Below are 24,594 nucleotides of genomic sequence, written 5' to 3' on the forward strand. Positions count from 1 at the left end.
AACCATAATGAATATGTATGAGATACATACTGGCTAGAAATCTGGTCACAACTGGTAGACATGGCTCAATCATTTGTCAATTTGTGATTCTCAGGGATCAGTACTTGAGTCTGCTAACCCATAGTGAAGGGGCTCTTGTTAGCGCCATGGTATCTTTAGCATTGAAGGTAATCTTCTCCCATTGGAAGTCCTTACATCAGGCCACTTATCGGGAATGGTGGAACTTATTGCTCCAAATGTACAAATTCGAATTACACCTTGCGAAGAAATCTTATCGCTTCGCTTCATATAGGGAAAAATGGCTACCATTTGTATCTTATTTTGATTCGGTACAGCGATAAGCACTAAATTTGATGTATTTTGCGGCCTATGTGTGCTTTATACTTTGATTTGTATCCTTCAGTCCTCCCCCTTTTCCTCTTTCCTCCCTTTTTCTTAATTTGATTCTAGATATGGATAGTTACTTCTTAAATGTGAGCTCCAGTATTGCCATAACCTGTAAAATGTTGCATGTTGTTATGTTGTGAGCTCTTGCTTATATTTGTATTGTATTGAAAACCAATAAAAGAAATTAAACTCTAAAAATATGTTTCGAAAATACTGATTTGGACATTTTTGTGAGAAAAATGTCCAAATGCAGAATTATATCACTTTTTGGATGTTTTTCTCTTTTGAAAATGAGCCCAATAGTCTCTCTCTGCTTTCCTTATCAGTCTCTCTTTGCCTCTCAAATTTACGATAAAGTTCACTGCAGTACTTGCAACATGTCAAAGACAGCTTCCTTCTTGAGTTCATAAGGTGTTACATATATAGGCAACCTACTCAAGTGTGTTTGGAAATTCTTCTTAATGAATATGTCAGTTTTGGAATTTGTGGGTGCTAAATTTATATTTTGCACAGTATGGGGGAAATGCATCACTGTTTTTATTTCTTTTCTGTTTGTACTTCATGTAGGGTCTTTTTCTTGGGGATTCAGTTTAATTTTTATGTACACATTTTTTTTTAGTCTGTGATCACTAATTCTGTACTTGGTGAGGGTCTGTCTGTATTCAGCTTGTGTGATTATGGCCAGGTATTCTGTTAGCATGGAGTTTCTTGGTAGGGATCTGTACTATAGTAATCGGGAAAGGGGATGAGATTTGATATACTGCCTTTCTGTGGTTTCAACCAAAGCAGTTTACATACTATATTCCGGTACTTCTTTTGTACCTGGATCAATGGAGTTGCCCAGATCAATGGCGTTGCCCAGAGTCATAAGGATCTGCAACTCCGCCACTTGTTCAGTGTTCCCAATAGCTCTATGGATGTTCTTGATCAGAAGCATAGCCAGGTTGAAGACACCGGGGAAGCAGAGAGCAAATTTCTAATGGCACCGGCACGTGTTTTAAACATGACAGATCAAGTAAAAAAATAGGTGCTGGTGCCATCAGAAGTCCATTTGGCGGAGTGGCTGCTCCCTTGGTGCCCCCCCCCCCCCCCAAGCTACGCACTGTTCTTGATCTCACTGCCAATATTTACAGTGCTGTCTTTTTCTAGGTAGGCTCCTGTTTATATTTATTTATTTATTATTATATTTGTATCCCGCACTTTCCCACTAAAAGCAGGCTCAATGCGGCTTACATAGTAATAGGTAACACAGAATTTTGTTATGTAAAGTAGGAAATTAAGTATAACATAATAGAAGGATGGATAGGTAGTAAATGGATGGGTAGGTAGGTAGAGACAGGTGATAGAGAGAGGAGGGTAAGGTGGGAGATAGATTCTGGGTCAATGTCGTTTTCTCTTCAGTATATGTAAGGTAGATGAGTTCATTAGATTAATCTGGATCTTTTGGGTAGGCTTGTTTTTGCAAGTTAGTGCTGCTATGGAATGGTAGATTTGGTCTATAGGTCCTGAGTGACTTTTGTAGGGTTTTGTAATATGCGTATTACTGAGATGGTTTATGTTGCTGGAACCGAGATGACACCAGAATCAGACATTTCTTTTACCTGTGGAAGTCTATGGGAAAATTTTCTGGTTCTGCTCTGCACCCACTGTTAGGAGAGAGGTTTCTTTGGATGTAGAATATATGCTCAAAAAGAAAAAGCGAGCACCACAGTGCAGTTTATAACTGCTAAAGTTACAAACATTAAGTGCGTGTTTTGCCTATGCACCCACCAGACTCCAACATGTGTATGCCTACCTATCAAATATATGCTATGTAAGTTGGTGTGTATTTACAAAATAGTAATTAAGTAGATTTTCAGCATTTACATGTATATAAATCTAGACAACTGAGACGTCAAGTGGTACCATGGAGCAGAGTAGATGCTAAAGGATGCTCCTGGGTTGCCCAGGCCTACCTATGGCTATTCCCTGCTTTTGGACCCTATTGGTAATCTGTAGAGACCCCTAGTCATTGTGGGTAACCCGTTATTTCCATCTCCCCTTGGTCAGAGATCTCCATTGTAGACAAAGAAATTGAAAGTTGCCTCACTGATGTCTCCCCTCTCTGCCCTGTAAGCACTAGTGCATTATCATTCACTATATTGAACTGAAATGTCTACAGAAAGACTCAACATGCTTGTATTGACCTAGAATCATTGTAAAACTCTTGATTTCAACTAGCTACAATAATAACAACTGGAAATTAAGAAAGCAAGTCTTCTCATCCAGATGTTGATTTGGTTTAACTTGCTGTCTAGCAACTCAGCCAGCATGTGTTGTGAGGACAGTACAAAAGATGACTTAGGGTTTCAATAATGCACAATTTACTTAGCCATATTGATCAAGCAAAAATAAAAATTGTTTGCAGGTTCTGATATTGGTATCCAAAAATTAAGCCGTACATAAACTCTGAAGATCACAAAAATTCCTTCATCACATGGCAAAAGAAAATAGAGGAATCATCTCACAAAAATTACTTCAGTATTGCAGAATAATTAGAATGCTTAGAAAATGTGTATCTAGAATAGTTTATTTTAAACTGTGTGCTATTTGTTAACTGAAAAATATGTTCACCCAATATTCTTAAAATTGTTGGAAAGCCATTATATACAGACTTGATTCACTAATTGCTTTTATTTTGCATCTGAGGAATCATTTCATGCTTCATATGGTATCAGAAGGGGTCCATATGATCTTCAAAAGTCATGCACACTAGCAACTTTGCATAATTCTTCTGTTGGTCCAATAAAAATATTATAGTCAGAAAGGAATCCAACTGTGATTTTAGAAAATAAAACATCTTTAATGGATAATCAACATTTGCAGTGCTTTCCATGAAATAAGAATATATTGTAAGAAATATCTACTATAATAAAACTCACCCTCAACGTTCTGAGGACACTGACGTCAGTGAAGCCAAGCCCTGACTTCCTTCAAAAAGGTTCGAAGGTTCGTGGTGGTAAGCCAACCAAAATTGCTCCGGGCCCCGCCCTCAAGGGCGAGAGCAATGGCAGAACAATGAAGGGGTTGGCAGGAGGGGGGGGGGGGGAATCGCTCCAGGCCCCGCCCTCGCGTCAAATGTCATGACGTTGGGGGCGGAGCAATGGCAGAACAACGAAGGGGTTTGGCCAGGGAGGGGTGGGTGTGGCGACGAAAACCTTGCTAGCGCCACGTTTCATTTGCTCTGAAACGGGCCTCTTTTACTAGTATATATATAAGTATATGAAATAGGTTCATTTAAGGAAGACAGGGATTTTGTTAAATATTAGATAGAAACTACAGCCTAAATTATAAGTGTTATGTTGGTATAACAGAGAGAAAAGCCCTCAGAAACCGCTGGCAAAAAATGTCTGCGGTTTTAGTGCAAGGTTATATATAATTCAATTCATAACTCCTGCAGCGTTTCTATCATTGGGCAAAAACTCTGTAACAACAGGGCTATATATTACAGCCTCAACTGAGATTATACTGACTGACAGCAATAATTTTAAATTATCAGGCCCCACTCATGACCCGAATCAATCAGCAAGAAAGACTTAGCTTTTGGACTGAAATTGAGGCCACTCGTCTTTGTCCGTTCGACGGGTATCACCGTTTCACCTAAGACCACGGCTTCATCAGGAACGGAGTGCTAATGTGCTGAATCTGAAACAAACATTACATATAATTATGAATTGCTGTCAAAAAATGAAAATACAAAACACAGAGAAAATCACACCACGGACAGACGTACTGGAAGGCGTGAACTTTTCCAAAATGGCGCCTCAGCGTTTACGTTCGAACAGCTGGTTAAAATACTGTCGTCACCATGACGTGTTGAACGCTAGTAAAAATTGAACCAATCAATTGAATTGTTCAGCCCATTGGGCTCTAAAGTGTCCCATTCAAAAATCAGCTTTGCTTCTTTCCTTGCTAGTATTAGCTTGCGGTTGCCACCCCGATGTGGCAATTTGATCCAATCAATTGCCACGCATTGTAAATCCTCAAATTTATGTTTGTACTGGATACAGTGTTCAACGATGGGTTCCTTAATCGCTGATCTTCTAAGATTAGATCGGTGTTCAAGTATTCTGACCTTTAAAGGTCTCGTGGTCATCCCTATATATTTTTTATTACAGGGGCACGTGAGACAATATATTACATGGTCAGAAAGGCAATTGGTAAAATGCAATAAGTCATAAATTTTTTTGGTCTTGGGATATATAGGGATGACCACGAGACCTTTAAAGGTCAGAATACTTGAACACCGATCTAATCTTAGAAGATCAGCGATTAAGGAACCCATCGTTGAACACTGTATCCAGTACAAACATAAATTTGAGGACTTACAATGCGTGGCAATTGATTGGATCAAATTGCCACATCGGGGTGGCAACCGCAAGCTAATACTAGCAAGGAAAGAAGCAAAGCTGATTTTTGAATGGGACACTTTAGAGCCCAATGGGCTGAACAATTCAATTGATTGGTTCAATTTTTACTAGCGTTCAACACGTCATGGTGACGACAGTATTTTAACCAGCTGTTCGAACGTAAACGCTGAGGCGCCATTTTGGAAAAGTTCACGCCTTCCAGTACGTCTGTCCGTGGTGTGATTTTCTCTGTGTTTTGTATTTTCATTTTTTGACAGCAATTCATAATTATATGTAATGTTTGTTTCAGATTTCAGCACATTAGCACTCCGTTCCTGATGAAGCCGTGGTCTTAGGTGAAACGGTGATCCCCGTCGAACGGACAAAGACGAGTGCTCAATTTCAGTCCAAAAGCTAAGTCTTTTCTTGCTGATTTGATTCGGGTCATGAGTGGGGCCTGATAATTTAAAAATTATTGCTGTCAGTCAGTATAATCTCAGTTGAGGCTTGTAAATATATAGCCCTGTTGTTACAGAGTTTTTGCCCAATGATAGAAACGCTGCAGGAGTTATGAATTGAATTATATATAACCTTGCACTAAACCGCAGACATTTTTTGCCAGCGGTTTCTGAGGGCTTTTCTCTGTTATACCAACATAACACTTATAATTTAGGCTGTAGTTTCTATCTAGTATTGTTTCATACGTTTTTGCTACAGCACACTGCATTCTGTTTTGGTTATTACGTGATTTTGTTAAATATCCCAGCATCTCTACCATAACCTTCAGTACAATATTTCCTTTTAAAATAAGTCATTTCAGAGGAATCTACCTTGCCCAGTCCTGGGTTGTCCTTCACTTTGTTGACTGCCCGCAACAGGCAGGGTGGTGCAGGTGGAGGGGATATCTGCAGGATTCCACTGAAGTTGGTGGAGAAGGGAGGTGGCTCAGACACTGATGAGGGTGAAGGCCTATTTTTCTTCTTCTTTGAAGACAGGTTCAACTTCTGAGCAGCCCTGAAAGGAACAAAACCACAAAGTCATATTTTGTTTTCTAGCTTCAACAGAATAGAACTGTCTTCCTCTATTTCTCCTTGTGAGTTCTCTTATAAAAAAAATTCATATCATTATTAAAAACTCACTTTTTAAAAACTTAAGCTTTCATGAATGCAGACTTTGGGGGCACCACCCTACTCATGAAGTTGTGCAGCTTTTTAAGGGACCCTTTTACCAATCTGTGGTAAGCACTAACGCGTGCATACCACAGCTTAAGATGGTGTAATGTGGGGTGAGCTGAGGCATCCTGTGGTAAGTTGCAAATGTGTGCACACTTCCCATAGTGATATAAAATATTTATTTTTTAACCAAAAGGGTGTGTCTGGGTGGGGCAGAGAGAGGGCATTTCAGAGCTAATCAGCGCATCAGCACTGATATGTGCTAACTGATTAGCGCAGGATTACCACATGAGCTCTTACCGCCTACAAAATAGGTGGCGGTAAGGGCTTACATGCTAATTTTTGCTAATGGCAACAACAGCACATGAACAATCCAGAAGTGGAAAATGCAAATCCCTTCTTCTCAGATTGTAAATGTAAGAAGCAAGAAAAAAAAATACATACATTTTACAATCTTGAGAAATGGAGGGAAAAGACCTCAGCTGGCTGTGATTATCAAACAGATGATACAATAAAATAATGAGTGGAGTTGAACGGGTCGAAGTGAAGCGTCTGTCTACGCTTTCCAAAAATACTACCCTGTTTCCCTGAAAGTAAGACATCCCCCGAAAATAAGACCTAGTAGAGGTTTTCCTGAATTGGTAGATATAAGGCCTCCCCCGAAAGTAAGACCTAGCAAACTTTTGGTTGAAAGCAGAGCCGGACAAGGCTGCCCCCGGGCCGCCCCCCACCCGAGGTCGCCGGGCCCCCCCTCCACCCACCCTCCGTCGCTCCCAGAACTAACCTTAAACGCCTCCTTTCACCTTCGCAGCAAGCAGCAGCAGGGCAGACCTCTCCTTCCTTCTGTGCCCCGCCCTCACGGACGTTACGTCAGGCGAGGGCGGGACACGGAAGGAAGGAGTGGCCTGCCCTGCTGCTGCTTGCTGCGAAGGTGATGAAAGGAGGGCATTAAGGTTAGTTCCGGGAGCGACGGAGGGCGGGCGGGCCAACCCCGATCCAACCCCGATGTTTCCCCAAAAAATAAGACAGCCCTGAAAATAAGACCTAGCACATTTTGGGGGGCAAAAATTAATATAAGACAGTGTCTTATTTTGGGGGAAACACGGTAGGACAGGGGGCATGCGATGAAGCTAAAATGTAGTAAATTTAAAACGAATCGGAGAAAATGTTTCTTCACTCAACGTGTAATTAAACTCTGGAATTCGTTGCCAGAGAATGTGGTAAAGGCGGTTAGCTTAGCGGAGTTTTAAAAAGGTTTGGACGGCTTCCTAAAGAAAAAGTCCGTAGACCATTATGAAATTGACTTGCAGAAAATCCACTATTTCTGGGATAAGCAGTATAAAATGTTTACTACTTTTGGAGGATCTTGCCAGGTATTTGTGAACTGGATTGGCCGCTGTTGGAAACAGGATGTTGGGCTTAATGGACCTTTGGTCTTTCCTAGTATGGCAATACTTATGTACTTATGTAAACACCAACCTTGTTCAAAGACACCAGTAACTTCATAAACACAGTTCAAAATTTCACTCATTTGTCAAAAAACCTCCTTTAAAGTCCCAAATATTAAGCACCACTGCTCTCTTTATAGTACAGCCCAACATGGGCTTACCACTCGCTAAAAAGGAAGTACTGCTGGGCTACCACAGCAGCCCGGCGGTTCGTCCCACCCCCAGTGTGCTGTCATATCCAGTGCTACAAAAATATATATATTTTGTAGTGCCGGTGTGTACCCAGCAGTAATAGGTCAGTGCTGCGCTCTGCCAATTACTGCTGGGTTACCATGGGAGCCCTTACCGCCACCTCAGTGGTTGGCGGTAAGGGCTCCCCCCTGAAATGGCCGCGGCAACTGCTTTACTTGCTGCACAGCCATTTTGTGCAGATAAGATAGACTACCTTTTTACCCGCTGTGGTAAAAGGGGGCCTTGGCGTACATCAAAAACACACGCCGATGACAGTGCAGGCCCCCTTTTGCCACAGCTTGGTAAAAGGGCCCTTCACAGAATGATCCCAAGTAGCATACTGAAATGCATATCCAAACTTATAGCTGCTCTGAGGCAGGTGTAACCAGTGTGTATAAACATGCGCAGGTACACTCATGTGCTCCTGCCCTCAATGACCACCATGGACCACCAGGGCTACAGTGGACCGCTACCCTGAGGAAGGCTCCGAAACATTGGCTATGTTTGCAGTGAGTCCATCTGGAAAGTTAAGTGCTGAGCTTTACTTTTGTCGAATGGAGTTTTGAATATATTATATTTGCTTAAAATTTCAGAAGAGTTGAAGATTAAGACTGATGGAAAAATGCTTTTAAAAACGTTCTGTGGACGGATGACAAGTGAAAGCATCTTGCTGTTATTTTTATGGCAGTTAACAAGTGAAATGTACGCTGTTTCTGAAAGTCCATTTCATTTATTTTTCCTTAGTTTTTAGACTGGTGAATTCTGTTGAAGAATTGATGATCATTGTGCCTAAAGAAAAAATTATATGCTGGGATTATAGTTGAAGGATTTATCTATTTCCTGAATTGCTTTACTGTAGGGCCCTAGAAAATAATGAATATTTCACATCTCTACATCATCTGGTTATTACTGTTTTGAGTCACCTTCGCTGTGTTTGTGTTTAGCATATGGTTTGTACCATCTTCAAAAATGAATTAAAAGCAGACAGAAAAACACAAAATTATGCAAAAATTTTAAACATTTACCCCTCCCAGTATTCAGCCAGCGGCAGTAAAGGGTTTTTTTTTTAACGCTGATCGTCGCCAGCTAAATTATCTCTTTTTTGGTTACTTATCACAGTGTTATTATTGAACGCTTTTCACTACCCTTGTTCTCAAATACCTGAAATGAATTGTTTATCTATTTTCTTCTAATTTTATTGTGTACTTACTAAATTCTTTACTGGAATATTACTCTGTATTTCTATTCCAGACATGGCGTTCGCCACTACGGTATTTGTAAGCCACATTGAGCCTGCAAAGAGGTGGGAAAATGTGGGATATAAATGCAGAAAAATAAATAAATAAATATTCAGTGCCAGGCCATGTCCGGGCACCGGCCCTGAATATCGGGGGATAATTTGGGACAGGCAGGCTGCCGGAGGTTATGCGGGTCCTGGCTGATATTCAGAATAGTACCGGCACTCTAATAACCAGGGCTCCTCCCCAGTGCCGCCCCCAGCACCTCCCCTGTCCTGCCCACTTTTTATTTGGGTGGTCTCAGCGGATATTCATCGGCATTGTCCAGTTAAGTGCCGCTGAATATCCCCAGTTAGGAACTGGGAAACTATTTAAGTGGGCAGTAGGCTGTTGCCTGTTTAAATCACTTTGAATATCGGCCTCTAGGAAACCTAGGGACCCTTTTACTAAGCTGTGTAGGCACGTATGCACGTCCTACTTACATCAGTTTTGAACTACTGCCCGGCTACTGTGTGGCCCGGGTGGTAATTTAATTTTATAAGTGCGTCCACTAAGCGTGCCAGAAATTTTCCAGCACGTGGCACTAACCAGGCGGTAATCAGCATTATACTTGCTTAGACCATTACCGCACGGTTAATGCGTGAGACCTTACTGCTAGGTCAATGGGTGGCGATAAGGTCTCAGGCCCAAAATGGACACACGCCAATTTTTATTTTGCCGCACGTCCATTTTCGGCCAAAAAAAAAGCCTTTTTTTTTCAAGCATGCTGAAAAATGGACCTGCGTGTGTCCAATACATGCATCTACACCAGCACAGGCCATTTTTCAGTGCATCTTTGTAAAAGGACCCCCTATAAATGATTATTTAGCAAAATCCTAATTTTAATGTCTCTAGAAGATTAATTTTTTGAACCCTCATCCATTATTTTCATTATTACTCGTATTTGTTTTATGTATAGTATTGTTTTGTTTATATTTCTCTATGATTATTAAAACAATAAAATATATTTAAAAACCTAATTTATGAATCTAAGGGGCCCATTTATAAAGCTGCAGTAAGCACTAGAGCATGCTTACAGCAGCAAAAAATGGTGTATTTGAGGCGCGCTGAGGCATCTCGTGGGAATTTTGCTATGTGCGCATGCTACCCATATGCTACGAAATAAAATTTCTTTTTTGGCACAGGGGGTATGTCTGGGAGTGGAGAGTAGGAATGTACTGTGCTAATTGGTTAACGCAGCTACATTGCCTTGCACTGACTGATTATCACAGATTTAGCACGCGAGTCCCTAATGCCAACAAAATAGGAACAAAATGGGAACATTATTGGGTGTCCATTATTCACAAATTCTGAAAATCGGCCATTTTACCCCAGCAGTAAAAACTTAGCGGGTGTTAATGACCCACGTACGAGCATGTTAAGGCCACTTTTTACTACTGCTTGGTAAAAGGGCTCTTAATACTGAAAATCAATGCTAAGATCCTAATTTTTTCCCGCAAACTAAGTGGCTCTTTTACTAAGGTGTGATAGGCCTAATGCGGGCCTACCACACGCAAAAACAGCACTACTGTGAGATGCACTGAGGTGTCAAGCAGTAGTGTTCCGCTTAGCGTGCACTAATCCTGCACTGGAAAATATTTTTTATTTTTCAAGCATAGGAGGCGTGCCCATGGGCGGAGAGTAGGCATGCCTGTGCTAATCGGGCAGCATGGGCACAATACTGCTACCTGATTAGAACAGGAGTAGTGTGGGAGCCCTCACCGTTTCCAAAATAGGTGGTGATAAGGGCTCCCGCAGTTATCACTGAGGGGCCCTTTTACTAAACCGCTGTAGGCTCTATGCACGTGTGCCAAAATGAGACTACCACCAGGCCAGTGTGCCCCCTGGTGGTAATTTCAGATTTGGCGTGTGCCCATAATGCATGGATGAATTATTTATTTATTTCCTCCCACGTGCGCCATTTCCAGCGGTAATCGGCAGTTGGCATGCACCGACCAGTCACCGTGCGTGTACCATGCGAGCCCTTACCGCTAGATTAAATGGGTGGTGTTAAGGGCTCAGGCCGGTTTTAGACGCTCATTGGTTTCAGTTTTACCACATGCCCTTTTCTCGTCATATTAAAAAAAACCTTTTTTTTTGCAGACACGGTAAAAACTGTCCCGGTGCGCACTTACACTGTCACAGGCCACTTTTTACCGCGGCTTAGTAAAAGGGCCCCTATGTGCTAATGGAGAAATCAGTATACAGGAAATTACAAAAACACCACAAACGCAGTCATTTTACTGGTGCACTAAAGGAGGATGTAGCGCACGGGAAGCAGCACAGGCCACCTTTTAGCTTGCCTTAGTATGAGGACCCCTAAATCTGCCCTTGTTGCCGCCTACTTTTTAAGCTTCTAAATTTAGGAGTTTAGTGAAATTTGAGGATAAATTTAGGCAAGCAGCCCTAGTAAATTTTCAAAGATGCCAAGTTAGGAGCAGAACTCTTAAAGTTAGAAGTATAAATCCTGTGATATTGGACCCACACTTTTTTAATCTCAAAAGACCCTTATATAAATATTACACAAGATACATAGTAGAGATAAACTGTTTTATGGACTCTGCACCTAATGCAGCTTAGAAAGGTTCCCCTAAGATTACTACTCTCCTGTTCTATTTCAGTTTTCTTTAAAATGTCCTATTTTATCAAAATGAAACATCAGAAAAAAAATCTTCAAAATGCCTGAGAGACCTGAAACAGGTCATCAAGAGTTTTACTTTTATACTTTGTTGATTATAATAGCACGCTTTTAACACATAATATATACAACACCCCTAACGTAAAACAGCATTGCCTGCCATTGCCTTGTACTTTTTTAATGGTGCATGATTAAATCGGTCTTGGAAGCCAGACATGTACCACACTGTTTAATAAATAAATCAACTTAAAGCCCTCAACTTGACAAATAAAATCAGGCAGTTATGATTAGTAGATTATAGGAGGAAAGAGTCACATATGTTAGTAAGCGCTTAAATCTAATCAGAGATAGTTATCAATTACTGCTATGGTTGCTTAGTAACCTATTTAAATACAACTGGATGAATAATTGTATTGTAAGCTTATACCAAATATTAAGATGTTTAAAAGTTAACTGATTCTACAAGGACTTAAAGACTGAATTGTAATAATGTATAGACATTCTGGCTTGTGTTACAGCCATTTCTTCATGCCAAATATTTATCTGCTTTGCGGAAGAAGGGCGGCAGAATGTCAGGCTGTTTAAAAAGTCAGCGTCTACTGATGAATAGTCTTTTAATAAGACTGGAGACAAAATAGTGATTTTCTTCTGATGTTTAGAGGCAGTTTTTCCTAAGGGTCCCGGTGGCTCCGTGTGCATGCTGGTCCAACATTCCAGGTTGCCTTTTGAGACGTATCTGTATCAAGGATTACTGATGTTTCCAGAACTACAGGGGAGCCAGGTTTGACTTGGCTGCTTGTAAGGCTTTTCTCGATATGAGGGTAATTTTACAACCAAGCATCGTGGCCTAGAGGTTAGAGCACTAGTCTTGCAATCCAGTGGTGGCTGGTTCAAATCCCACTGCTGCACCTTGTGATCTTGGGCAAGTCACTTAACCCTCCATTACTTCACATACAAACTTAGATTGTGAGTCCTCCTGGGACAGAGAAATATCCAGTGTACCTAAATGTAACTCACCTTGAGCTACTACTGAAAAAGGTGTGAGCAAAATCTAAATAAATAAAGCTGGGATGGCACATAGACATATTGCATCTCTTTTATAAAGTCAACATGTGGGTCTTTGTGAATTGCCTACCTGAAAGCTGCTACATAGAATTATAACTTTTCTGCACCAGAAGTTATTTGTTTATGTGCCAGTGAGCATTCACACTTCTTTTGTATTTAGGGGCCCTTTAACTAAACGGTTGGCACGTGGCAACAGGATTGCTGCACACCAATCTGCAACCAGGGGCGTAGCCAGACTTCGGTGGGAGGGGGGTCCAGAGCCCGAAGTGAGGGGGCACATTTTAGCTCCTCCCCGCTGCTGCCGACCCCCCCCCACCATTTTTACCTCCCAGCCGCCGCCACCACCATCACTTTTGACCCCCCCCAGTGCCAACCCTTTCGACTCCCTCTACCCGCCACCGCCAACCCTCCCCCGCCACCGGGTACCTTTGCTGGCAGGGGTCCCCAACCCCCACCAGCCAAAGTCCTCTTCTCCAGCACGGCCGCGTTGCTGATCTGCAAGGGCAGGCTTCTGTTTCTGTGAGTCTGACGTCCTGCACACTCACAGAAACAGAAGCCTGCCCTTGCAGATCAGCAATGCGGCCACGTTGGAGAAGAGGACTTCGACTGATGGGGGTTGGGGACCCCCACCAGCAAAGGTACCCGACGGCGGCAGGGGAGGGTTGGCGGCAGGGGGGGGGGGCAGGGCCAAATCTATGGGGACCCATGCCCCTGTGGCCCCACGTAGCTACACCCCTGTCCACAACTACCGCAGGAACCTGGCAGTAGCTCCCACACCCGACGTGAGCCATTTTCCGGTGCTACTAACATAATTTCTATTTTTGTAGTGCCCATGCTTACTTGGCGGTAATCAGGCAGTTCCGTGTGCTGCCCAGTTGCTGCCAGGTTAGAGCAGGAGCCCTTACCGCCACCTGAACGGGTGGTGGTAAGTTCTCCTCCCGAAATGGCTGAACAGCAATTACCGCACGGCCATTTTATTTTGAGAAAAAAAGACAGCCTTTACCCACTGCGGTAAAGGGGGGCCTCAGCGTGCATCAAAAACACACGTGGACACTAGCACAGGCACCCTTTCACCAAAGAATAGTAAAAGGACCCTTAATGGGATAAACGCATAAGTACTGATCTCTCTGCCTCCATGAATGCTTGTGCATATATCACATAGAAGTAGGAACTATGTCTTTGCAGTGCCTCCTTTCCTATTTGTGTATGATGGGGAAATTTTATAAAATGCTTATTTGCACATGTAAAACCCTGTTTTACATGATCCAGTCACTTAGGGTTCTTTTACTAAGCTGCGGTAAGCACTAACGTGTGCTTACCACAGCTTTCATTGCCTTATCGCAAAGCATCCTGCGGTAATTCTGGCATCTTAATGCACATCCCACAATCAGGGGCAGACTGACCATTCGGGCAACTGGGCACGGCCGAGGGCCCAGAGGTTCTAGGAGGCCCAGAGGCTCTGCCTGGTTGCCCACCGCCGCACACTATAGCCCTCCCCAGCGGTCCTACCTTGAAAGGCCCTGGTGGTCTAATGGCCTTTGCGGGGGCAGGAAAGAATCCCACTCTGCCGTTACTCTGCCTGTGCTTTGCACCGCTGTGCTTTAAAAATGGCTGTCGAGACTGCTGAGACTTGTGAGACTACCGCAGGAAGTCTTGGCAGCCATTTTGAAAATACGGGCGGCTGTAGCACCAGGCACAGGCAGAGTAGTAGCAGCAGCAGGCAGGAAACAGTGGGATTCTTTCCTGCCCTCAAAGAAGTCACTAAACCACCAGGGCCCTTCAAAATAGGACTCACTTGCAGGGTCTGTAGTGTGTGGAAGGAGGGCGGCAACTGCGATGGTGGGGGGATATGATATTTGGGAGGGGGTGGCGGGCAGTGGCCAGGGGGCCCAATGATGCTTACTGTCCAGTGCCCTGACCACTGTCAGTTAGCCCCTTCCCATGAATTTAATTTTTAGAACACGGGGCGGGGCAGAGAGTAGGTGTGTACTGCGCTAATTAGTTAGCATAGCTACATTGCTGCGCACTAACCAATTAGCGCATGGTTAGCGTGTGAGCCCTTCCTGCCTACAAAATAGGTGGCAGTAGGGGCTCACGCGCTGTTGGCTACATGCTAATGGCAAAATTAGCACGTGGAAATTCATTTAAAAAATAGAAAATTTGGCCATTTTACCCATTCGGGAAAGTGGCTTTAGAGCATGGGAAAGACACATGTAAGCACACGTTAAGGCCACTGTTTACTGCAGTTTAGTCCTGGACATTTTTGTTCCATTACAGCTGTAAAAACGTCCAAGTGTTAGGCACATCCAAATCTCGCCTTCAAAATGCCCCCAACACGCCCCTTGTGATTTGAACGCACTGCTGACGGACTTCATAGAAAAACATCTAAAAATAGGTTTCAAAAATACTGATTTGGATGTTTTTGTGAGAAAAACATCCAAATGCTGCTTTATGCCACTTTTTAGATGTTTTTCTTTTTTGAAAAATGAGCCCCCTAGTGTTATATATAGACAGAAAAAGCTGCAAATAAAGTTGTTATCCTTCCTTATACAAAATAAATGTTTGACAAAAACACGACATCTTAATATGATTTGTATTTTCACTATATAAAGGATAAGAAAAATCAAGCATTATTTGCCAGAAATACAACCATTATTGCAATGGTTTACTGTAGTCAAAATGTTACCAATGGCAAAGCAGGAAGGATAAATTCTACTAACCTCACAATGTGCTCTTGTTTCACCAAAATTTCCCCTGAGACAGCTGAATCTACAGTAGAAAGGATTAAAGGAGCCCCTTTGGAAATTTGCTGTAAAAATGAGATCTCTGGACTGCCTCTCTGCTCAGTCACTTCAGTTCATATCTGATCAGCTCAGTGGTTAAAAAATAACTATTTGGACCAGTAGTTCTCAACCCAGTCCTCTAGAGACACTTTGCCAGTCTGGTTTTCATATCCATAATGAAGATGCACGACACAGATTTGCATACACTGCCTCTTTCGTACTCAGCTCTATTTCATCCATCTTCATTGTGGATATCAAGAAAACCTGACTGGCTGAGTCTATCCAAGGATTGGGTTGAGGACATCTAGTAAAATATGAGGAAACTACAGATAATTCTTGCCAAATCTGGTGATATTAGATGATTTCCATCACATGGAGGGTTGGCAACTCCTGAAAGAAGCTTCCAGAACTTTGCTTTTCAGCAAATGGAGTGTTTATACGTGGCTGGACACTACCTTGCTATCCCCTTGAAAGGTAGTATATTAAGCACTTCAATAAACATAAACTTAAATGTCAGTCTTTTTGTTCCAGTTAGAATTTGGCTCCTTCTGAAACCACCAAGGATCAGGAGGGTAGTGGAAACCATGAGCCCTGCCCTTGGGAGAACGGAAAGGAAGGCATCCTTGACATCACACAACTCCTGGGTTCCAGAAGGAAATGCAAGTTTGACTGGGCACTATAATGGGCAGACTATTGGAAAAGTGGGTAATAAACATTTGCGGGTCAATATTTCGCTGCCGTGGTTAGCATTTTTTTTTCAAAGCTGGCTGCAGCACTCGAAAAATACCCAGATGTTCCAGTGCTGAATATCTGAATAAGTCTTCTGGATATCAGACTGAATATTGCCACTATCCGGATAGCAGGTGCTGTTTATCAAAGATTTCTGAATATCGACCAGTGAAATATCATGATTAAAAATAGAGAACAGTATAAAAAATAGATTGTTAAAACCTTTTGCTCCTAGATGCATATCCAGTGGTCTCAGTGTAGTTTCTAAATGCTCAAGGCATTTTGTCTCTGATCTTGTGCACCACAAAGTACTCAAGGCCTCTTACAAAGCCCTGCTTCCGATTCTCGATGCAGCAAATGAGAGCAAGCCCATTCAGTTCCTATGGGCTTCCTCTCATTTGCCGCATGGGAATCGCCAGTGCAGCTTTGTAAAAAAAGAGCCCTCAGTAAGAACATAAGAATAGCCATACTGGGTCAGACCAATGGTCCATCTAACCCAATATCCCGTTTCCAACAGTGGCCAGTCCAGTATTTGCATCCATACTCTTTCAGGTACATCATATTGTGTGCCATTGCTTGCCTATCTTTTCGGTCCTGCTAAAAATATTATTTAACCTCCTTTCCTTTTCACCCAATGAACCATCCTAGTCAGGCAGCTAGTGAACTTGATGATGACTGATTATTTTTTTTTCTTTAATTACTTGCTTGTACTTTTTTCAAATAAGCTCTAATGAAAAAATAAATCACCTGGAAAAAATGTGTTGAAGTCATTACCACTGTTTGCTGTCACTTAGAAATAACAGTAGAAGAGTAAATTTAGGGTATTAAGCAGGATGGGAGAAGATATGAAACGATGCACTCTGCATACAACAGCAATATGAGGCCTTGATCTATCACACTGAGTGAAAGCATGTGACAGACAAGGACAGTGAATTTTGGAAAGGAGGGCTATAAATTGAATAAATGAATATTCAGAGACTTTGAAGCTTTTAATCCTCGGGTCCCAACTCATTACCCACATCTTCTGGTAAACAGCTAATTAATTTTCAGATCTGGTGACATGCGACATATGGACGTGTGTGTTAGGGAGGAAGGCATCAACTGGAGATTTTACTTGAAGTGAGCTAATGTTTAGTTCACGTTTGTTACGCTTGATTTTTTTAAAGTCCGTGAGAAAAAAACATAGGGATCAATGCAGAAGTGTGTGCAGGGTTTCCTAATGCATCCGATTTAATAAAAAAAGTGTTTCTCAATAATTGTATGGTAAAAGGCTGATTGTATCGGTGATCAGAGTCGCCAGATCTGACATTTTGGGTGGGACCAGAGCTAATATGGTTGGGCACTATGAGGGCGATATTCAAAGCAATATACGCAGACAGGAGCCTCTCCTGCCCGCTTAAATAGCTTTCCGGCGCCTAACCAGAGACATTCAGCAGCACTTAATAGGACACTGCCATTCAATGTCCCTTGAGACCACCCAAACTAAAACTGGGTGGGTCAGGGGCAGCGCTGGGGGCAGCACTGGGGAGGATCCCCAGCCTATTTGGATGCCTGCAGTATTCAGTGCCGGCACTTGCATAGCTAGGCGGCTTCATTTAGGATAGCCCAAGAGCCCCCTCAACCCCCCCCCCCCCCCCGCCAATGTCCCCTTCTTTCCCTCCCACCTCCTAGCCCACATTCACCCCTCGCCTCTCCAGCCTTGCAGGCAGACCCTCCCTCCGGGTCTACCTGTATCTCTGGTGGTCCAGCAGGGTCATTGGAGGCAGGAGCACAGCCCCCTCAATCCTGTTCCTTGTGGCTTAATATCGGCCAGGCACGCATAAGTGCCGGGCACCCAGCTCGCCCCCCAAAATTCCCTATATTCTGTGTCGGTGCCCATTAGTAAAAGACCCCCTTTGTGAAGTAACACTAAATCCTGCAAAGAAACTTCTCAGAGCCAATGCTGCAGACCTTAACACCACCAATTCTGAACTTAGAAATACCAATAACAGTACCTTTAAAAAGGCAGCAGTGAATGTACACAACAGTAATACGTGTTCCATTGGAAAAGCCAGAGAATTCAGACTCATATAGATCCAAAAATTAGAAATTGTCCATAGTCCAGCATTAGCCTTGCCCTGCCCTGCCCTTTCCTATCCTATCCTACCCTACTTCACCATCCATCCCTGTAGTAGCCTGGCATCAGCCCTGCCCTTACCTTCTCTACCCTACCCCCACCACTCCTCCCTGTAACCTGGCATTAGACTTTCCCTTCCTTTCCCTACCCCCCACCGCTCTCTATAGCCCAGCATCAGCCCTGCCCCACCCCCTACGGCATCAGCTCTGCCCTTCCCAATTCCCTACCCTCACCCAGAACCACACCAACATTAAATATCAAACTTTTTTTTTAACCTGGCCAGTGCAGAGCCCACACCCACTCAGAAACCCACCAGCAAACCAACATTACACAGAAAACCTTTATCTTGGCAGCACTTCCCTGCAGAAGTCTACTGCAGAGCCCCCAATGAAGCCCTAATTGGTGTACTGGAGAGGAGGATTTAGGAGAGTAGGCTTGACTCGGAGGGGTGGGGGAATGCCGCTGCAGTGTAGTGGCTGCTGACTCCTGGTGTCTGATGAGTGCCTAGATTTCTCCAGCGGCACGGGATGGGAGCCAGCCAGCTAAGTTAAAAAAACAGCGCCGGGGCTCCCGAGTACCAACTTCCTGGGTCGCTTTTGTGGCAGAGCCAAGCTGTGCCGAACCTAGTGTATGTGGGCTACGGGGGCAGGCATCAGTGAGGAGCAGAGACTAAAATATCTGCCTACAATACAGCAGCAGCAGCCATGGGGAAGTTGAGGCAGAGCATAGTCAGCACAACTAAACTTGTAGCGGAGGTTCCCGATGTCCAACACCAGGCCCGAACAGCAGCATACAAGGCAGGCAGAAGGGCTGCTGCTTTCTTGCTAGAGGCTGGAGTACTAAGTAAATCGGAGCTGCAATGTGCTCACAGGAAATGCTTCTTGCACATAGCTGAATGCGACTCAGGCAGTACAGCGGCTATACAGGGTTACCGGTGCATAAGAAGACAAGGCACCTGATTGGCTCAGACTGAGACTGGGTAGGCCTGAGTCGAGTCTGGATGGGCCCCATGTGCTGGAATGCTCTTCTGTGCATACAAGTTTTGTCCATGCTGGCTCCAACCCCAAAATGGCTGTCATGACTTCCAGCAACATTCTTGTGAAGCTTGCTGGGAGTCCTAGCAGCCATTTTGACGGCAGACACAGAATGGACAGGAGCAACTGGGCATTACTCTTGCTCTGACTAGCCACTAGACCACCAGGGAGGTAACAGAGACACCAAAAGTGGCCCATCCCAGTACTGGAGAGTTACCACTGCAATGCTGAAGACTGAAGGCCAATTAGTGAGATTTTTCTTGTGGGCTCCAGCCATGTCTAAAACATTCCAAAAACTGACATATTCCAATCAATAAATAGAAGATAAAATTATTTTCCTGCCTTTGTTGTCTGGTCATTTCATTTTTCTTATTGTGCTGGTCCTAGTCTCTGGTTTCTGCTTTCCTCTTTTTTTCTATTAACTGTCTTGCCAGCATCTCCTTGTCCATATGGAACTTCTTTTCTCTCCATGTCCACCATCCATCTTCTCTCTGCATCCCTATCTATCTGACCCATCATCACCCCTGTCTTTCCACCATGTTGAGCATCTCCCTTCTCTATGTCCCTTCTTGTCCTGTCCAACATAACTCTTCTGTGTCCCTATTCCCCCTCCCCCCACATGTGCCAGCATCTCTCTCTCTCTCTCTTCCTTCCCTCCTGTCTCTCCTGGCCAGCATCTCTCCATCTCTCTTCCGCTCCTGCTCTGTCTCCCTTTGCAGGAGCAGCACCTCTCCTTCTATCCCCATAGGTCTTAGCACCTCTCCTTTCTTCCCCCCCCCCCCCCCCCCCCACAAAGTCCAGCATCTCTTTCCCTCTCTGCACCTCCTCTCTTCCCTACCTGACTTCCCTGTCCAGCACCTTCCTTGCTCCCCACAATATAGCATCTCTCTCCCTCCTTGTGCCCCCCCACGATGCAGCACCTGTATCCCTCCTTGCCCCCTCATGATGCAGTACTGTCTCCCTCATCCCCCCCCCCCCCCATGATGCAGGATATCTCTTCCTCCTTGCCCCTCCCACAATGCAACACCTATGCTATGTTGCTATCTGCAAAGAATTCCTGCATCCACATCTGCTTTGATTCTTTTTGCATTGAGACCAGTATTCTGGTTCCTGATTGGTAGAAGAATGTTAGGTAGGAGTCAGAGAATCATGGGAATTTTCTCTTATGGATCAGATTTTCCATTTTGTTTCTGGGTTAGGACTCTGAAGGCTCTACAACTCAGCTTCACCTTCATGACTCTCCAGAGCATGCAGAAAGCATTGTTTTTTAACCCAGCAATTCAGCAGATGTACTCAAAACAGTTCTTGACAATTTGAGGACCTGAGACTATTATTCTTGATTCCACAACATCACCCAGTAAGTTGTACTATAGATTTTCCAGTTAATTTGTTCAGTACATTTAGAAAGTCTGTATTACATATCAACCTGAATTTGAGTTTAGCCCTCTGCTCACCTGCATACAAATCCTTTTACATATGGTCAGGCTAAAACAGGGCATTCCCCTAAAAGGACTAATATCCAGCTCTGTTCTATTTCCTTAATGATATTCTGCAGACTTCCATCCTGCATAAAAACATTAAACATCACATGCTGGGCTGGACTAAAGGTCCACTGAGCCCAGCATCTTTTCTCTGAAAGCAGCTAATTAGGGTCACCAGGAAGTACCTGACAGATTGCAAAAAATAGATTGATTCCTTGATGTCGCTCCCAGGACTGTGGCTTTGCAAGTCTACCTGACTCATAAACATTTATGGATTTTTGCTCCAGGAACCTACTCAAACCTTCATGAAACCCAGCTATGATAGATGCCTTGACCAGATCCACTGACAACAAATTCCATTCTCTGAGGTCCTTTTCCACTGCAGCACCTTGTGACTCTTGGCAAGTCACTTAACCTTTCATTGCCCCAGGTACAAATAATAAGTACCTGTATATACTATCCAGCTCATTTTCGAAAGTGATCGCCGGCCATCTTCCGACACAAATCAGGAGATGGCCGGCGATCTCCTGAACCCGGCAAAATCAGTATAATCGAAAGCCGATTTTGGCTGGGTTCAACTGCTTTCTGTCACGGAGCCGGCGAAACATCAAGGGGGCGTGTTGGTAGGGTAGTGAAGGCAGGATGGGTGCTCACGAGATGGCCGGCTTCGCCTGATAATGGAAAAAAAAAGCCAGGGTTGACAATCATTTCGCCGGCTTTACTTGGTCCCTTTTTTTTCACGACCAAGCTTAAAAAAGGAGCCCCAACTGACCGAATGACTACCGGAGGGAATCTGGGATCGCCTCCCCTTACTCCCCCAGTGGTCCCCAACCCCCTCCCACCCAAAAAAAAAAAAAAAACTTTTTTGCCAGCCTCTATGCCAGCCTCAAATGTCATACCCAGCTCCCTGATAGCAGTATGCAAGTCCCTGGAGCAGTTTTTAGTGGGTGCAGTGCACTTCAGACAGGTGGACCCAGGCCCATCCCCCCCTTACCTGTTACACTTGTGGTGTTAAACGGGAGCCCTCGAAAACCCACTGTACCCACATGTAGGTGCCCCCCTTCACCCCTTAGGGCTATGGTAATGGTGTAGAGTTGTGGGGAGTGGGTTTGGGGGGGGGGGGGCTAATCAACCAAGGGAAGGGAGCTATGCACCTGAGAGCTATTTTTATTTTTTAGAAGTGCCCCCCTAGGGTGCCCAGTTGGTGTCCTGGCATGTGAGGGGGGCCAGTGCACTACAAATGCTGGCTCCTCCCATGACCAAATGCCTTGGATTTGGCCGGGTTTGAGATGGCCAGCATTATTTTCCATTATGGCCTAAAACAGATGCCGGCCATCTCAAACCCAGCAAACTCTGACATTTGGCTGGGCCCAACCGTATATAGCGAAGAAAAAGATGGCCGGCCATCTTTTTCGAAAATACGGTTGGCTCCGCCCACTTACGGCACTTGCCCCGAAGATGGCCGGCGCCGTTCGATTATGCCCCTCTATGTAAACCACTTTGAATGTAGTTGCAAAAAAAACACAGAAAGGCAGTATATCAAGTTCCATTCCCTTTCCCCTTTCCCTATTACAAACCGTCAGTAACCAAAGTGTCAGTAACCACTTTTAGTATGGTGGTAAAATGGCCTCATTTTCCATCATTCTTATTAATGGCCACTCGCTCTTTTCCCCATTAGCATGTGAGCACTTACAGACGCCTATTTTGTAGGCAGTAACGGCTCACGTGCTAACCACGTGCTAATCAGTTAGGGCACCTTTTACAAAGGTGTGCTAGCGTTTCTAGCACTCGCTAAAAATAAGCGTGGGCTAAACACTACAGACATCCAAATATATTCCTATGGATGTCTCTAGCCTTTAGCACCTAGTAATGATTAGAATGCGCTAAAAATGCTAGAGCACCTTTGTAAAAGACCCCCTTAGTGTGCAGCAATGTAGCTGTGCTAACCAGCTGGCGCAGTACATGCCTACTCTCTTCCCCAAACACATCCACAGCGCTAAAAAATAAATTCTATTTTTTTTTAGAATGGAGGAAGGACCTAGCGAAGCTAGATGAATGGACTGACATTTGGCAACTAAGGTTTAATCCCAAAAAATGCAGGGTCATGCACTTGGGTCACAAAAATCCGAGGGAACGGTACAGTGTGCGAAGGAAGAGCAGGACTTGGGGGTGGTTGTGTCTGACGACCTTAAAGCTTTCAAACAGGTAGAAAAAGCGACGGCGAAAGCCAGAAGGCTGCTTGGGTGCATAAAGAGAGGCATGACCAGCAGGAAAAAGGAGGTGATAGTGCCGTTGTACAAGTCTCTGGTGAGGCCTCATTTGGAGTACTGCGTGCAGTTCTGGAGGCCGCACCTACGGAAAGATATAAACAGGATGGAGTCGGTCCAGAGGGCGGCTACGAAATTAGTAAGCGGTCTTGAATGCAAAAATTATAGGGACAGGCTTATGAACCTCAATGTGTATACGCTGGAAGAGAGGAGGGAGAGAGGAGACATGATAGAAACGTTTAAATATCTCAAGGGCATTTATGTACTGGAAGAGAGCCTTTTTCAAATGAAGGAGAGCTCTGGAATGAGGGGGCATATGACAAAGTTAAGAGGGAATAGGCTTAGGAGTAACCTAAGGAAGCACTATTTCACAGAAAGGGTAGTGGAGGCGTGGAATGGCCTCCCAGTGGAGGTAGTGGAGTCGAGGACTGTTCCAGAATTTTAAAAGGCATGGGATAAGCATGTGGGATCGCTTAGGAACAGGAAGAATTAGGGGTTACAGAGGATGGGCAGACTGGATGGGTCATATGGCCTTTATCTGCCATCATGTTTCTATGTTTATACATTCCAATCCCAGAACTACCACGGGATGCTTGAGTGTGCCCCACGGTAATGCTTGTTACCCAGCAGTAACCACGTGTTAGTGCTTACTGCAGCTTAGTCAAAGCTGTTTTTCATTAAGTGAAAAGGTGATTTATCCAGTTTATTTTTAATCTGCTATCAGTTACTTTCATGGAATGACCCATAATTCCACTACTTTCTGAAGGAGTAAATAATCATTTTTTTTATTATATATTGAGGTTGATTTGGTGCTTCTCATCTGGTTTTATCTTGGAAGGCTCTTATAAGGAATTGCAAGCCCTGGGAAATGTACTCCTGCTGGAACAATAAACAGCAAACTTCAGATGTCTTCTGCTCAACTACTTTTTCAAAATGTGGAAATCTAGTACAAACGTTATTACCACACGGCACCCTATGTTAGCCCTCTTTTCACTCTCTTTTTTGTTATCACCCATTTTATTCCTTATATGCTCTTGATCCTTTACCAACAGTAAGTAAATATTCATATGCTCCTTTCTTCATATCTGGTGTTGCTGAGGACAAGTGAAGAGCTAGAAAAGCAACGGAGCAAAGCACAATATTCACACTGACTGTCATGTAGCAAGGACTGTTAGCTTGCACTAGGGAAATGTGGGATGTCACCACAAACAGATTTGGAATCTGACATGCCAGTGTTCCTCAATGCAAGGCCTGGGAGCCAATGACAGCCCCTGGAGACCTCTGGGACGGCCCCCATTGTCTTTCTGTACTTTTTTATTTTGCTACTCTGCCAATTGTCTTTCTGATTTTTTTTCCTGATACTCTGCCTCTCTACCAGGATCAGGATAGAAAGGGGAAAGTGGATGGTGGGAGGAGCTGCATGCTTGAAGGAAAAGGCATTTCTCAGTACATAAAAGAGAATGCATTTGAAATGTTTACAACCTTGAGGATACCCCCAATGAAGTTTGAAGGTGGGCTGGATGTCATTGATACATGCTGTTCATGGCCCCACACGGAAAGATACTGGGCGGCTCTCCT

General features: G+C 43.9%; 1 protein-coding gene across 1 annotated transcript in view; it reads right to left on the reverse strand.

Moving 5' to 3' along the window:
* KIF26B (kinesin family member 26B) overlaps positions 1 to 24,594 on the reverse strand; it is a 799,934-nt gene that overhangs the window by 316,241 nt on the left and 459,099 nt on the right. Inside the window, exon 5 of the mRNA XM_030196461.1 lies at positions 5,606 to 5,789. Within this exon, the coding sequence (XP_030052321.1) occupies positions 5,606 to 5,789 (184 nt within the window). The remainder of the gene's footprint in view (positions 1 to 5,605; positions 5,790 to 24,594) is intronic.

The sequence above is a fragment of the Microcaecilia unicolor genome, chromosome 3 (assembly GCF_901765095.1).
Source record: "Microcaecilia unicolor chromosome 3, aMicUni1.1, whole genome shotgun sequence".
Classification (NCBI taxonomy): Eukaryota; Metazoa; Chordata; class Amphibia; order Gymnophiona; family Siphonopidae; genus Microcaecilia; species Microcaecilia unicolor.